The sequence below is a fragment of the Homalodisca vitripennis genome, chromosome 1, assembly GCF_021130785.1.
Source record: "Homalodisca vitripennis isolate AUS2020 chromosome 1, UT_GWSS_2.1, whole genome shotgun sequence".
Taxonomy (NCBI): Eukaryota; Metazoa; Arthropoda; class Insecta; order Hemiptera; family Cicadellidae; genus Homalodisca; species Homalodisca vitripennis.
The window spans coordinates 166,125,245-166,141,430 of NC_060207.1; the positions used below are offsets into that span (position 1 = coordinate 166,125,245).

The 16,186-nt window shown below is 32.8% G+C and overlaps 2 protein-coding genes across 3 annotated transcripts in view; one reads left to right on the forward strand and one right to left on the reverse strand.

Moving 5' to 3' along the window:
• Positions 1-13,016, forward strand: part of LOC124352675 — an 87,872-nt gene extending 74,856 nt beyond the window's left edge. For both annotated transcript variants that reach the window (XM_046802255.1, XM_046802254.1), the window contains exons 4-8: positions 4,353-4,560; positions 5,857-6,034; positions 7,358-7,484; positions 12,104-12,280; positions 12,693-13,016. In XM_046802255.1, coding sequence (XP_046658211.1) covers positions 4,353-4,560; positions 5,857-6,034; positions 7,358-7,484; positions 12,104-12,280; positions 12,693-12,832 — 830 coding nt within the window. In that variant the 3' untranslated portion in view covers positions 12,833-13,016. The remainder of the gene's footprint in view (positions 1-4,352; positions 4,561-5,856; positions 6,035-7,357; positions 7,485-12,103; positions 12,281-12,692) is intronic.
• Positions 1-15,911, reverse strand: part of LOC124352673 (phospholipase DDHD2) — a 73,605-nt gene extending 57,694 nt beyond the window's left edge. The window contains exon 1 of the mRNA XM_046802252.1: positions 15,680-15,911. Within this exon, the coding sequence (XP_046658208.1) occupies positions 15,680-15,806 (127 nt within the window). The 5' untranslated portion in view covers positions 15,807-15,911. The remainder of the gene's footprint in view (positions 1-15,679) is intronic.
• Between the last annotated feature and the right edge of the window lie 275 nt (positions 15,912-16,186).

Below are 16,186 nucleotides of genomic sequence, written 5' to 3' on the forward strand. Positions count from 1 at the left end.
TGAAATATATAATTTTAAACCGCTAAAAATTTTGTATATCTTGGATATTTTTAAAAATTATTATTTGTTTAATGTACAAGAGGTTGAAATTTTCACTTTACAAATACAAATAAATTATACATTAGAAGAAAACTGTAGTATACTGTAATAGCAAAATACAGATTTCTTTACAGGAAAAGCTATATATAACAATAAATCATTTATACAAGAAATACAATTTTTTTTAAGCTAGCACAGTGCAGATAAGAGAATGATCAATTTGAAACTATAACATAGCTAAAGTTAACAAATGACACAGATCAAAGCAATGAAAAACAAATTATTACCATACAAAACAATTACCATACCTAATAACCATACCACTTGATAAAGTACAGAAGTCTGTGTAATAAAAAAACCTGTTAATTACATGGAACAAGTATATCATAGTGCACAAAGGAGGACTTTGACACAGTATACATACATAACTTTAAGAAGTTTGCGCCACAAAGAAGCTCATCAATTATACATAGAACAAATAACCATAGTTCACTAAAGAGAACCTTTAAGTGACGTTAGTGATAGTGAAATAAACATACAACTTGATGGAGGACAATGGTCTAGTCACAAACTGTTCTTATAAGATATAGAAAAATTATCTTGAACGAATTAGGGCAAAATACCACCGCAAAAACAATTAAACAAAGAATACATAACAAACTTGAAAAGCACAGACAATTGCATAATAAATAAGGCTTTCAACAAATGCGGAACACAGTTTCATTATTTCCTGTCAATGAAGTTTGTACAGCCAATTGGAACTAGCCAATCTCCCTAACTCCCTATTCTCCCTAGGACCGTTCTAGACAGCGGATAGAAAACCAGGCTCTTAGTTCCGCTACAACTGCCAATGTCAACTCACAGACCAGCTTGTATGTTCAGTCAGTACATGCCATATCACTACTACGATTAGGTGCGACGGTGCCTACCCAGGGTCGCCGACACAAGACGTCATATATAGGCCTACCTCAAAGCCTAACCTAAAGTTACTGTTCTTAAATGTACAAGGTTTGCAAGAAAAAGAAAATATTTTAAGTGTCCTGGGTGATGAAAATCATTATGACCTGCTGTGTTTTTGTGAACATTGGCTCAGTGATCAGGAACAGGATTGTGTGGATGTGGAGGGCTATGTGCGAGCATCTTTATTCTGCAGAAGTAATCACATTAGAGGTGGAACAGGCATATTTATTTCAGCTACTAGTAGCTTAAGGTATGAGCGTATAGCGGTGGATCAATTCTGTGAAGAGCTCCATTTTGAATGTACAGCAGTTTTGCTTTCTTACCTCAACCTACTCACAATAACTCTTTATCACTCTCCAGCTGGTGATGCAAATATATTTTTAGAAAAACTGGAGCAGCTTTTAATTTATTTGGGTCGCTTCAAGGCTTACATAGTTATAGGTGGGGATGTTAATGCTAAATTTGACGTCACTATAAACTCGCCTACAGTTAAGAAGTTGAAAATTGTTCTTGCTCAGTTTAACTGTCACTACGTCAACAATCAACCCACAAGGAATAACAACTGTCTGGATAATATTTTCACAGATATTGAGACATCTGCTTATGAGTACAAAGTTGTATGCCCTGACATAGCAGATCATGAGGGTGTCGAGATGGAAATAAAATGTAATTGTTTGCTGGAAGTTGCGCCCAAAGAAACTCCTGTAGTAAAAATGGTTAGAAACATTTCTGTAAATAGCATTTTGTATTTTAAATTTTGCTTAAGTGAAATGAACTGGCTAGAACTTCTCAAGTGCAAAACAATGACAGCAGAAACCATGTTTGACCAGTTCTTCAACAAGTTTTTAGAAATATTCAATGATTGTTGCCCTTTGAAGTGTGTAAAAGCTAAAGCTCATACCGTGAAGAAACGGTCTATTAAATCACATCTTGCGTGGTATACTCCGGAGCTGGAAATTTTAAGGAAGAGGGTGATGGGTTACCGAACAGTTTTCAAAACTACTGGGAGCGAACAGGCTCTTAGGGCCTATAAGGAGATCAGATGTCGGTACAGGAAATCAGTAAATCAAGCCAAACTAGTAGCCAATGTCAACTTTATTGAGTCTGCGAGCAACCCTTGTCAGGCAGCCTGGTCTCTTATAAAAAAGAAGACATCCCCAGCCGTAAACGAGACAACAAACATTTCCGCTGATGAGTTCAACAACTTCTTCATCGAGTCAGTACACGCTATCAAGGCTGCGGAGTCAAAACCTGTTGCGACTTCAAGCCACTTTCTGCGGAACATCGTGCAACCTCAGCAGCAACTTCATTGGGAAACTGTATCTGAAAAAAACTTGTTGTGTACAGTGAATAAAATGAAGTGCACCAAAAGCAAAGATGTATATGGCCTGTCTAGTTATATTTTGAAAATGGTGATTAGTGAAATAATGCTGCCTCTTATGCTGTGCATAAACGCTTGCCTTAAAGAGGGTGTGTTTCCTACTTCACAGAAAGTGTCCAGAGTTGTGCCGGTGTTCAAGAAGAATGACAGAAACCAGGTCTGTAACTACCGTCCTGTATCTCTTGTGCCTTGTATTGGTAAAATCATAGAACATGTTGTACATAGGCAATTGTGTACCTTTTTAAGTGAGAATGATATTTTTTCAAACTCACAATTTGGTTTCCGTAAAAATAGATCGACAGTTGATGCCCTTGAGTCCTTAATTTCAAAAATGTTACAGGCTTTCGAAGACAGACGCCTTGCTCAGATCACAGCTTGTGATCTGAGTAAGGCGTTTGACTGTATTGACCACCAGATTCTTTTGGAGAAACTTAATTATTATGGTGTTTGTGGTCACCAATTAGATTTCTTTAAATCGTACTTACTTGGAAGGTCGCAATATGTAGATAATGGTAAGGATCAATCTAAAAAAGTTGAGGTAAATGAAGGTGTGCCTCAGGGATCTATATTAGGCCCAACATTGTTTCTTTTGATTATGAATGATCTGCCAAATAATATTAGTCGATCCTTTACCGCTATGTTTGCGGACGACACTACTTTTTTAAGTGTTGACAGTGATGTAAATAGTCTTTCATTAGTAGTAGAAAACACCATGAAGCAAGCAGTAGATTGGTTTGCAGCAAACAGTTTAACACTGAATCAGGGCAAAACCCAAAATCTTTTATGTAGCTTAAAAAATAGTGTAAGCCTAGGCCATATTGAATCCATCACAGAAATTAAAATATTAGGAATAATAGTAGATAATAAGTTAACTTGGACTCCCCAAATAGAATCAATGTGCACAAAGTTAGCCAAAGTAATTTACTTGCTCAAGAGTCTTTCTTCCATGTTACCATTACAATATTTACGTATAGTTTATTTTGCCTTTTTTCATTCTGTGATATGTTATGGTGTTCTCCTGTGGGGAAACAGCAGTCATGTAAATAATATTTTATTGCTTCAAAAGAAGGCCATTAGGATTGTTACCAAATCTCTAGTCAAAGCTCATTGCAAACCCCTTTTTGTAGATAGTAGAATTTTAACTGTGATAAACCTGTATATATTTGTCTGTGTGGTAAATGTGAAAAATAACTCAAATTTAGTTTCCGTACATAGTGATGTTCACAATCATGACACTCGCAATCAGTCTAAGGCAGTAATCCCACTTTGCAGATTAAGTAAGAGTACAAATAGTTACAATGTTGTTGGCCTCAAGTTGTACAATAAACTACATATTGCATCCAAGTCCTTACCTCTTAGTCTATTTAAGGTCAGATTTCACAAATGGTTAATTGCTAACCCTTTTTATGACTTAAAAGATTTTTTAAAGTTTGATAATATTATAATTTAACTAGGGCCTACTTGTTATATAGACTATTATTTTAGGCTACTTATGTTTCATACATTTAAATTATTGTAATAGCCTAACTTATTGTTACAAATTGACTATGTCTATCACATTTTTGTAATGTTTAATGACAATAAAGAACTTATGACTTATGACTTATGACTTATATCTCTCTCTCTACTTCGATGTTACCAACAACAATTGGAACTCTTACTTCTATTTTTACTGTTGTATATCTAGGACCGTTCCGGACTCAACAGATAGTAAACCAGGCTCATAGTTCTGCTATGCCAATGTCAACTCAAAGACCAGCTTGTATGTTCAGTCAGTACATGCCATATCCCTCTACTTCGATGTTACCAACAATTGGAACTCATACTTCTACTTTTGTATAGGACCGTTCTGGACTTAAACCAGGCTCATAGTTCTGCTATACCAATGTCAACTTTGTCAACCCACAGACCAGCTTGTATGTTCAGACAGGGCAATCTGTATTCCTCTCTATTTCTACTTTTACTGTTGTAGATCTAGGACCGTTCCGGACTCAGCGGATAGTGAACCAGGCTCATAGTTCTGCTACTGCCAATGTCAATTCACAAACTAGCTTGTACGTTCAGCTAGGACAACCCGTATCCCTCTACTTCGATGTCACCAACAACAACAACTGGAACTCCTACTTCTACTTTTACTGCAACACTCAGACAAGCATTGTGCAGTCCATTCAACCAATAGAGTGAGTTACAAATCTAAATGAATATAATAATCAATTAATGTGTTTATAATTAGTAAGATTATTATATATTTGTAATTACATTTTTTAAAGTACAGGCACATAATTAAAAAAATAAAATCCAGTGATTTCTTTAAAAAAACTTAAAATGCTTCAGATCTGGAGAAAAGGTCATTAATATACACAAAAAGGAGGACATGAAACAGAGCTTATCATTAACAAATCTCATTACACTGATCTCTTTTCCATGTGATCACAACTCGTTTGTGTGATTGTAGATTCCTTCAAGTGAAGCATTACGACCATGTATGTCTGGAATTGTTATGTTGTTATTTTTTTAATTCAAGTATTTTTTTAGAAAATTATATTTACAGCCCCTTAGAATATTATATTTACTAGCAAGAAAATTAAAAAAAAAAATGTTAAATGTGGAGTGGTAGGCGTTTGGAACAGAATTTGGGATATTTTATAATCAAACCCACAGAAAATAGTAGAAGGACATACAATTTTATAGCATTAACATAAAATATTACTAAAAAGGACGATGTGTATTTTTATTTATAAAATATTAGTTTCCTTAAAAAAACTTAGTACAAACATGGTATTTTAATACAATATATTCATTTATTCATTTTTAAATATAAATTTATAGGTAAAATATCTACAAGAAACATGTCACTCTCTGAATATATAAACTCATTTATATACTATAAAAAGTTCACAATTTTATCTTTAGCTGGTTTTAGTTGGCCTTCATCACAAAATTCTCTTAATTTCTAACATTGAATGCTTGTAATTCATGATGGAGTGATCACAAAAATCTTTTTCTATCTTCAGGGTAGTTATCAAAAGCTATCATTTTGAAGTAGAAAATATTTTTCAAACCAAACATTGATTGCACCATCTTAACCTTGTTGTCGTGAAATTATTAAGTATTATTAAATTTCATAATGATATCAAAAAAAGATGAAATATGTATGTTTTGATATTTTGATAACACACCAAGGGTGAATGTTCTTAACAATCCTGTAATTAAGTGTTTTAGATTCAACTTTCTTACAAATACTTGAACAAAGAACAACTAATAAGTAATAAAGTATGAAATTTTGTATCTATTACCATTTTAAAATTAAAAATAAGATGAAGAAGCTAAACAAGAGTTTGATGAAAATATTCCTTGACTTACCCTGAATTATTTTTTATCTATCTAAAACCTCCAAATCTATTGAACACATAAGAAATTTAATAATCTTGAACTAAATCATGTACTAAAGAAAGTAATTACTATTATATTTACAGGAGATGGATTGCAGGTCTGGATACTGTAACAGTGGCAGTGAAACTTGTTGTTACAAACTCTGTAGCAGTTGGAAACTCAGGAACTGCAACAGAAACTATTACGTTTGTTGCAGCCACCCCTTCCGCTTCAGGAGATGACGCTATATATGTCAAAGCCTTCCTGTATGTTGGTCAACAGGTAAGAACTTGACAATGTAAATGTATACAAATAAACCAAAATTCTCATCCCCCAATTCAGTTTTTGAACACTAGAGAATCTTAAAATCTCCTTTTGAAATATGTAATAAAATTGTCTCGAGGTTAAGTGGTAGAGAGGACTTTATAGTCCTAACTTCGCCTCTTATAAAGACATTTTTTATTTCATTTTAATGGCAGCAAAAACAGTGAAGTACATGTTTTCTTTGTTTCACAAGCAGTCACGTTTATTTTTGAAAACAAGTAAGGTGAGTAAATGTTATTGTTTTGTTGTAATTATATTAATATTTTATACATTAGTTTCTAAGATTGAAAACTAGCTAAAACACATTGTTCTTTGAAATATCTATTATGTTATTTGGTATGACATTTTGCTTTCAGTCCTTTGGATGGTCGGTCATGAATATCGATGATTCCATATCATTTGATTCCATGGCACATTCTCTAATGGCTTTCTGCTGCACTATTCCCTTCTGCTTGCAGAAAACGAATAACACTCCTCAACTTACATTTGGTGGGAGAATCAATAAAGACAACCATATTACTAAATGTTAATAAAAACACTACTTTTTTATTGGACTATATATATTGGACAAACAAAAAGAACAATAAAAACATGATTTAAAGAGCATTTATCACACACAAAATATGGAAGAGTTGACAAATCTGCTGTAGCCAAGCATTGCATTGAATCAGGACACAGAACATCGATTAAAAATCTAAAATTAATAAAAGAAATAACAAAACCAATGAACTTGAATGCTTGGGAAACACTATACATAAACAGAAATAAAGAAAAACTCATGAACAATGAAGAGAGCCCTATTGAAAATTCCAATCTTCTTTCTTCTCAATTTATTCAAAAATTAAACTCTAGTCAAATCTAATTTTTCATACTGGCTGAAATATTTCCAAAATTTTTGTATTTACATTTTTACACCATATATTATTTTAATATTAATTGTAACAATGTGTAAATATTTATTTGTGGAGTTGCCTGAAGATGAAACCTTTGGTTTCGAAAAGCCTCGTCCAAAAAATAAATAATTTGGAAAAAGTAGTGTGTTTATTAACATTTAGTAATATTTAAAGAATTTTCCAATTGCTCCAAGAGTCTACAAAAACAACCATGTTTATGCAGGACAGCGCAAACTAGCTACTTGAACTCGGCTGTGATAAATGTTGCAGCGGGAAAGATGTGTGATTGACTACTGCGCACATTGCAGACCTGCCATATGTCTGGCTATCTAGGCATGAGATCAGAGGTTGAAAATCAAATGGCTCTCATAATAACCTATTGTTACAGCCGAGTGACTCCAGCAGTCCAGACCTCAGCTACAGTATCACTGGAGACTGCAGGAATGCCAACACTCCTTCCACATGCAGTTCTACAGGCTGGAGCCTCCAGGCAAACATTCAAGACAGACAATCTGGTAACTATATGTTTCTTTAAAACAGTATCATTATTTTTTTTTTAATTAGCAGCACAATCTCACACTATGAGCAATCATACAGAAATAATATGAAAGGATAGGCACAATATCTTTCAGTGACTAACCTTTGATAAGGTCAGTATTAACACAGTGACTGACACAAAACAAGAGTTACATTATTGCACTACAAATATCTAAATAATACACACAGAAGGATGTGAAAGACTTGTTACCTGCCTAAAATCTAAAAGATCTTCAGCAATATGAGACTCAATATACACAACCTGGTCTGGAGGTTTAAGTCAACCACCTACAAACTGATCTACGAGCACTTAGATACAAAAATATCAACAGTTCCATCCCTTGCAAACAAACAGCCTAACACTACAGTAAGAGGAAAATGCCAACCACTAGATTATTTCACAGTTGAAACTGTATATAAAATCCAATATGAAATGTAAATATTATTAGTTGAATTTCAGAAATAAACAATTAATAGACAAAATTAATAGAGATTGAAGAATCTTTTGTAGATGATCTAAGGTACTACACCTTAGCTAGAATTCTTCAGTTTATGAGAGAACAGTTTCATCAAACTCTATGTTATAATAATCCAAAATGTTACTTATTTTTACTTCTTAGTAAAACACATGTAAATATAATACATGATTAATAGACAAGAGTAGTTGTTATTTCAAGAGAATGAGTATTTGAAATAAAAAAACTATTGTTATGCTCAGGCAGAGCAATTATAGCCAGGTTGATGTTTTGAGCTAGTGAGGAGGATGACTTTGTAGACTTATTCTCATACCAATCAGAATTTCTCTTAGAAGTCAAACTGGTTTGAAGGAGAAAGTTAAATCAGGAGGAACAGCAAACTACAGAAGTTTGCGTTCTCCTAACAAAAGTACTTGGGGTTCTAAACCCAGAAATTATTACTCCCAGATACCAATTTGAGGCTCCAACATACAATATATAATGAAAAGATCCTGGAATTAATACCAACATTCAAGCAGAGATTTGCTGAAGGAAAAGTTTCTATTCCTGTGATTGGCAGAAATGTGTCACCTTACATTTTTTGTTACTTATGTCGAAATCTGCAGTGAGGACCTGATAAATTAATCCAGGAACGCAGCAGTTAAAGGTTTAATTATTCATTGTCTTTCACAAATTGTTGAAGAAACTGTTATCGTTATCAGCAACCACATGTTCCTGAACATATTTATGGTTTGCCCTCACATTTTTTGTTAAGAAAATAGCATTTTCTGAACCATATGTATAAATATGTGATGCATGTTAAATTTTTAATAAAATAATAAACATTCCAATGTAGAATTCCAGGTTAAGAGGCAATAGCATCAATAGTCATCCAAATGATACCACATGCACAATTTTTCAAACACCATCAACTTTGGCATCTAAACAATGCAGAATTGCATATTTTCATGGTGATTTATAGACAGCATTTCAAAAGCCAAAAAATTATGTGAGAAACAACTACCAGCAGATTTTGAAGCCAGTAATGAATGTTAAGACTTTCTGGCATTTTTACCCTCAGCACTGCTGTCAACAACAGAAAGATAAATGTCTCCTTCCAAATATTGCACAATAATTAGAGCGCAGATTCTGTTTACCTTGAACGTAGGTGAGAACCAATTCTAGAACTAATTGACTCTATAATACTTCGGAAGATATTTTAAAATTAATATTGCTGGAGTATGCATGTAATGGATAAAAGACGTTTAATTTATTTCAAATGTTTCTTAACAAGTATCAATAATCCATAATAACTATGACAAATAAGAGTCATACATTTATATATTGAGTATGAACCACAGAGATTCTGACCTTTTTTATTGATAAACTGTTTCATTTAATCCTTTCTCCAGCCAATGGCAACCTAGACATTGAAGAGGCTAGTGTAAAGTTCAAATGATACATTCCAGCATCAAATTACCCTCAAAATCCCACTCCCAAGTAGTTGGATTAATCCTATTCTATTACAATTGATTAAAATCAATTTTTATGTGATAACATAAAGAAACGTGCCTCTTTTTACATTGCTATCTTTAAGGAGATTGTACAATGAGTTGGTTGATCTCCATTGCATGGAGTTTCTGCAAAGAGTTCATTCAGTTGAACTACCACTATGTCTAGTTACCAAAAATGACAGCACCACTTGCTTTTTTATGTACATTTTTATTGTTCAACTAATGGTTGTTTTTGGGTGTTGTTTTTCAATTTAAAAGAGCAAACCATTCAAATGGAAATGAGTTACTAGGCTTTAATTTGTTTGTACTATGAATAAGGTCTGAATTTGTTATCTACAGTAAACAGAGTTATAAAAAATTATTTATTTATTTTTACAATAAAACAAGAAAAACACAAAAAAGTGTGGACAGTAATAAGTGGTTTAAATTAAGCCGCTGCAGGAGTTGATTAGCACTTTCAACAATAATTACTTCAAATAATACAATACAAGTAAATTGTTTATACCGTTGTATAAAGTAGTAAAGAAGTATCAAATAATTTACAAACTTTATCCAATGTATAATTATATACATAACAAATATTTTCACCTATATAGTACTCATATGCTAAAACAGATAAGATTATCAAACTATGATAATGTTACCGAAGATGCTGCAAACATACTTTACAGGAAGTTACTATGAATAAACCAGATAACAGTATTATCTAGTCTTGTATTAGCTAAATGATTATATTGCACAGAAATGTTTGCAAGATAGGGTTTGTTAACCACACAGAACCTTGCTAATGGTTCTTTCTGGTAGCCCCAGATTTCAATGAAAACCCTATACTAAGTCTGTAAAGGTAACATTATGAGTAAAGTAAAGAAAATAGTGGAAAAATCTCAGTGAACACTCTCTCTGGAAAGCATTGGATTTCCAGCTTATTAACAAACATTCACTTTTAAATTGTTATAATGCAAAATGTCCATATATTAATATCACTGAGGTGCTATTGGAAACCTAAAATTCCATGTTATAAAATTTCTATCTTCTTTATCCCACGTTTGTAATCTTTTGTTATAACTGTACAAGGTGTTTTTCATCCTCGTCAATGATGCCATGAAGTCAACAGGTGTAAAAAATCGACTAACTGGCATGTGCATGTATGCTGTGGTAATTATTGTATTTTTAATCATGATTTTTTATACACAATAGAGGCCTGCTGTGGTTGCAATTATAGTATTAACAGGAACTTTTACATGTTGGTGTTGACCTGTTCCCAAACACCGCTAAAATCTGTGCGAGCCATTAAAATAAGCCACTGTTATCCCACCCTAACTTTCACCACTGGACCAGGCCCGTAATTATCAAGTATCATTACAATCATCATTGTTTTTAATTTTCAATCTACACTTCAAGCCTCGTTATCTAATTTTTACAAAAGATTGTTCAGTTTGTGTGAGTGATATCGTGGTTTTCACAGTTCTCCCAATTGAACTTAGTTATGGAAACATGCAAAAAAAACTTGTCTTGAGCATGTCTAAAGATGATTTATGAGGAAAACACTAATTTTAATGTTTTAACAATTGTGAATGTTATAACATTGTTATTAAAAGTATCAGAGGTTTTCCCTTATTTCCAAAGTGAAGCTGTGAAATTTTCAGCAAGCACCTAAGTAATAAGACAAAATATGAGTACCATGTTCCATGTAAATCAGTTCTGTAGTTTCATGATTTTGTGATGAGTCATTTAGTGGCATTTGGCTTTAATTATTGCAAAATACTGATTTAATCATTATTTGCTTAAATTCAATAGTGATTGTTTGAATGATTATTTCAAGTCAATCACATACCATCAACATCATAGAATATTAACTTTTTTTATTTTATACGCTTTTTCAAATTTAGTTCTAACTTCATTTTACTCTACTTATTCTGTATGATTTGTTATACCTAATGGCTGTCTAAGATATTTTATTTCTTCACAATTATTCTTTCTAAAACATGGCCTTCTTCTTAAAATATATTTCTTGACAAATAAAAATAAACACAATAAATACTTTTTTTTAATTACACAATTTAAACTCTGGTCAAAATAACTTTTTCAATTAATTATGATAAAAATAAGACTGTCACATTATGTTTTGTCTATAATTTATTACTTGTTATGTAATGCACTATAATACATACTTAAAACAATTTTGTACTTTATCACACATGTATTCCATTATATATGTATTTTATTTTAAATTCTATGAAATATAAAAACTTAATGTTTGTTACACACCACATTATATTTGACATCCAAAACCTACCCCTGATTTTTTATTACCAGGAGGAATGTTTTTCAACAAATTTTGCCAGTAAACAAAATAATTTACGTACATAATGAACATATTTTAAACTAATCATAAAACACTATTTTATGACACTTTCTGAAATTAATACTATATAACATGATGTATTTGTTTAGGTTTCTACATTTTGTTATTTTATAAAAAATACTCTTCTAAGACACTCAGAAATGGCCTCTCAACAAGAAATGAAATGACTGTCAGAAGAAAGGCTGTTTTTTTTCATCTGACAGAATGAATTTATAAGATAAATCCAAGAGAAACTTAATAAAGGTGAAATCTTTGCTGTGCAGGGCTGCTCTCTGTGATAACTGTTCCAGCAGGATTTATGTTCACATCGGACTTCACGTCTGGCACTAAAGACCAAGTGAGTGGGCGGTACAGTGCCTCGTGCTGCCTTAACCTAGTGGATCTCATTGCTACAGACCTTAACGGCAATCAGTACAAGACCTCCATTGATATTAACTATGGTAATCTTTTCCATATATATTTGCATACCATAAAATCAAGGTAAGATTAAAAATAACTCAAAATGGTAACTGAGATTAACAAAAAGAATCTATACACATATTTTGTAACTCTATTTACAATAAAATTGTGTGATTAACAAATCAAACGAAGAGTAAAAATAAAACTAGGCCGATCAATAAAACATTGTTTGATATTGATTAAGCAGTACTTACAATATACTGTAATGAATTATAGAACATTCTAAAACAAGTATGAAATTAAGATAAACAAATCAAGTTGTTGTTGAAATATGGAAAATTAAGACAAACCAAACCATTTTGTGCCAAACACAAATTATCAACATTAATTAATAGCTCAATCTCACAATAGAAAGTCCCAACAGTAATCTAATGCAAAATAAATATGTTTCAGTCTGGTTATCCACAGGAGCAATTACAGCAATAGTCTTGGGTTGCATCCTGTTATTGGTACTACTCATCCTCATTTGTTGTGCCATCATATTCTGTATTCGCAGACAACGCAGGACTAGCACGTTCACTATGCACTCATGACAGTGTCCTAGTGATGACTGTAGTGTTTGCGGAACAAATTTATAGTTTGGTTAACTTGAAATGTTTTTAAAATGATAAAATAATATTTCACTCCACTGTAAATACTTGAACTTGAAGAAAAATGTGTTGTACTTTATATTTATGTTATTACATGTAATAATAAGCAATAAACACATTACAAAGATTTGATACATTTTTTATTTTTCCTGATTATACAAACAGGATAAAATAATTGTACTAATCAGAATTCTATTAATGCTAGACAGAAAACATAGTGATTTTCTGGGTACACGACTGGGTACAGGTTGTCACAAGTTTATCTAAGACGGCAACGCTCATTCCTTTGTTTAAATAGGTTAGTTTGTTTAAATTATAGGTCAGCACTACCTACAACAGTATTCTTTTCATGAGTGAATGTTTGTGTGTGTGTTTCGTGTTGATGCATGTGCGCTGATGTTTTGGATTGATTTTTGTTATGAGTGCTAAATGTAAGCATACTTTTGTGACAATGGAACAACGGCTGAAAACACTAGAGTGTACAAAGGTTAATTGGTTCAAAGTATTTGTAGGGAACTTGGTGTCGGTACAAGCACGGTAAATGATTGGCGTAAAAACAGAAAATACATTGTGACTCTTTGTACTCAGATTGAGATGACAAAGTTCTTGCATCTCATTTTAATTCAAAGAAACCTAACAATGAGTTAGTTGATGATGCTCTATGGCTGAGGTTTTTACAAGAACGTACAGAAGAGGAATACCATCTTATGTATTTGGAATATGAAAATATGTATACAGTTGTTACAGAAATTTATGTATTGTTCAGATTAATTAAGATTCGATGATTACATCAATGTCTATAAGAATTCAATATAGTTGATAATTTCAATATAATAAACTGGGTCCGCTTATCATACTTTACCCCAATATAATACACATAGTGACAATCTCATAAATAATAAAGAAGATATAAAGAGCAAACAAACAATTAGAAAAGGAAATAAGAAAAACTCATACATAATAAAGAAATTATAACTAGTTAACAAACATTTATGACAGAAAATACGAAACATGCAAACAATTTGTTTTCTCCTGGGTAGTAATGATTAACCGCTTTCAAGAAATTGTTGAAAGCATCCTCTCTAGAAAACCAAACTTTTCTTCTGTACAAATACTCACATAGATGATCTCCATGCAGGTTGGCTGATTTGTTAAACTTCGTTTTACACTCCTCTATGAACTTTCGGTAATTGTCACATTAACGGCCGGAACGGCAAAATACGAGTTTCGCATTATTAACTTATTGGAATCGTCCTACAGAACAAAACAATATAACATTTGACGGGGTGGAAATGAGAAATAACGAAGTTCTAGAACATAAAAAATGGAACAACTTTTCAAGCGCGGAGCAATATTTCCATGTTCTACATCCACATGACCTTTTGTGACCATGATTCAACCTCGTGATGACGTCATTGGATGCGGTGCCATCTTTGCAAATGTAAATGAAAAATAATACTGAAATGAGCAGAATTTTGATCCGAAAGAACAATGTTTTTCTTAAATTTCGAGCTACAAATTAATTAGTTGTTATCGAAATGAGACGAGTGCCTTCGGCCATCAGCACGGGCTTCGGAAAGAAAGACATCCCTCGAGATAGTACTTATCAGTCAAATATCAAATTCTAGAGGAGCTGATCAGAAATATAAATTGAACTGTAATGGAAAGGCAATTATGTACCGTGTAAAAAAACTTAATAAATCTTGATTACCCCTAATATGAATACGTATATAAAAGGACATTAATAGAGAACACTTACCATTAGTGTGTTCCACAGAATGTACAGAAACTAAATAATCTCGTTTCGATCGAAACGTAACCTCTTAACATACCCGACAAAACACTCCGACACACCAATTCACTACGATTGGTCGAACTAGTGGATGGTTCATCCATGATCGTCACGCACTCACTCGATCCAAACTACCACAACTGATGTACAGTACACGATATCTAGCGAAGCACTGACTTCTGCCCCGGAGCGTTCAGATAACAGATACGCTATCAGTCCCAGCCGTAGATAATATTTACTACACATCAGTTCACTACGATTGGTCGAGCTAGTGGATGGTTGATCCATGATTGTCACGCACTCACTCGATCCAAGCTACAGTACACGTTATCTCTGACTTCTGCCCCAGAGCGCTCAGATAACAGATACGCTATCAGTCCCACCTGCAGATAATATTTACAGATATCCAGACACACCACACTAACAGAACATTAAAACATTAAGAACTTAACTATTTATGTATATGCCCTCTAAAATCATGTTATTTGTCATTTGTACCCCCTAAAACCATATATATTTTTTGTTCAGGAGGATGAGCAGAATACGTTGATAACATCAAATTCGTGATTTGCCACCTAGACCTTTAATCTTTAATTTCCGAGCTTTCAACTTTGTTTTTGTCTATAAAAGACAATACGTTTATTATATGAAAAGTTGATAAAGTTATTGTTCAAAAATTAGTACCAGTTTATTATATTGATGATTACAATTTAGTATTATCGGCTGACAATGTCAATAAAAAAAACCAGGTCTGCTTATCTTAATCTACCCATTAATTGCAACATGGACAATTTTCAATGTTTTAACAGTGTTGACCTAACCTATTCAACCCTTCCAGATCTACTTAATGAAATATCAGAAAGAGTTAATGACTATTCCATTGCATTCTTTAAGATAATTTGTTGCAGTACAACTAAGATTTTTTTCTTAATAAAAACTTACAATTTAGCACGCTTATCATTATGAAATACACCAATTGATGCAATATGGTATCTCACCTTCTGGTATCAAGGGCGGCTCGTTTTGGGAAACAGGAACGAGAATAGTGTTGTTAGCAAAATTTTCGAACGGAAAACTTATACTTGCACCAGTCAACAGAGGATTTTTTGTATTCTTTCCAGCCATTGTAGGCCTATATGTTGAAATTTCAGTTCGATGCCCGATTTCAACTTTGACGTACCGAGAGCCGAGACCACGTAAACTTACCTAGTGTCAAATGTTTACTATTTTTAACCGCTACACAGCTGATTGTAGTATTCAAGAATAAAATCTTTGAGATTTTTTTCTTCTTTTCTACTTCATTTGTTTAGAAACTAGTTAGAGATAAATATGTGCAGCTTGAAAATTTTCAAATTCTGGTTACATTTCTTGATTAACAGAATTTCTCAAGAGTTTTATAATGTAACTACCAGTTACCCGCTACTTCGCACGCAATTTCGAAGGTTTTGTACCTGTATGAGCACCTCTGATTTGAGTGAATTTTATTTCCAACGCCAATGTTGAGC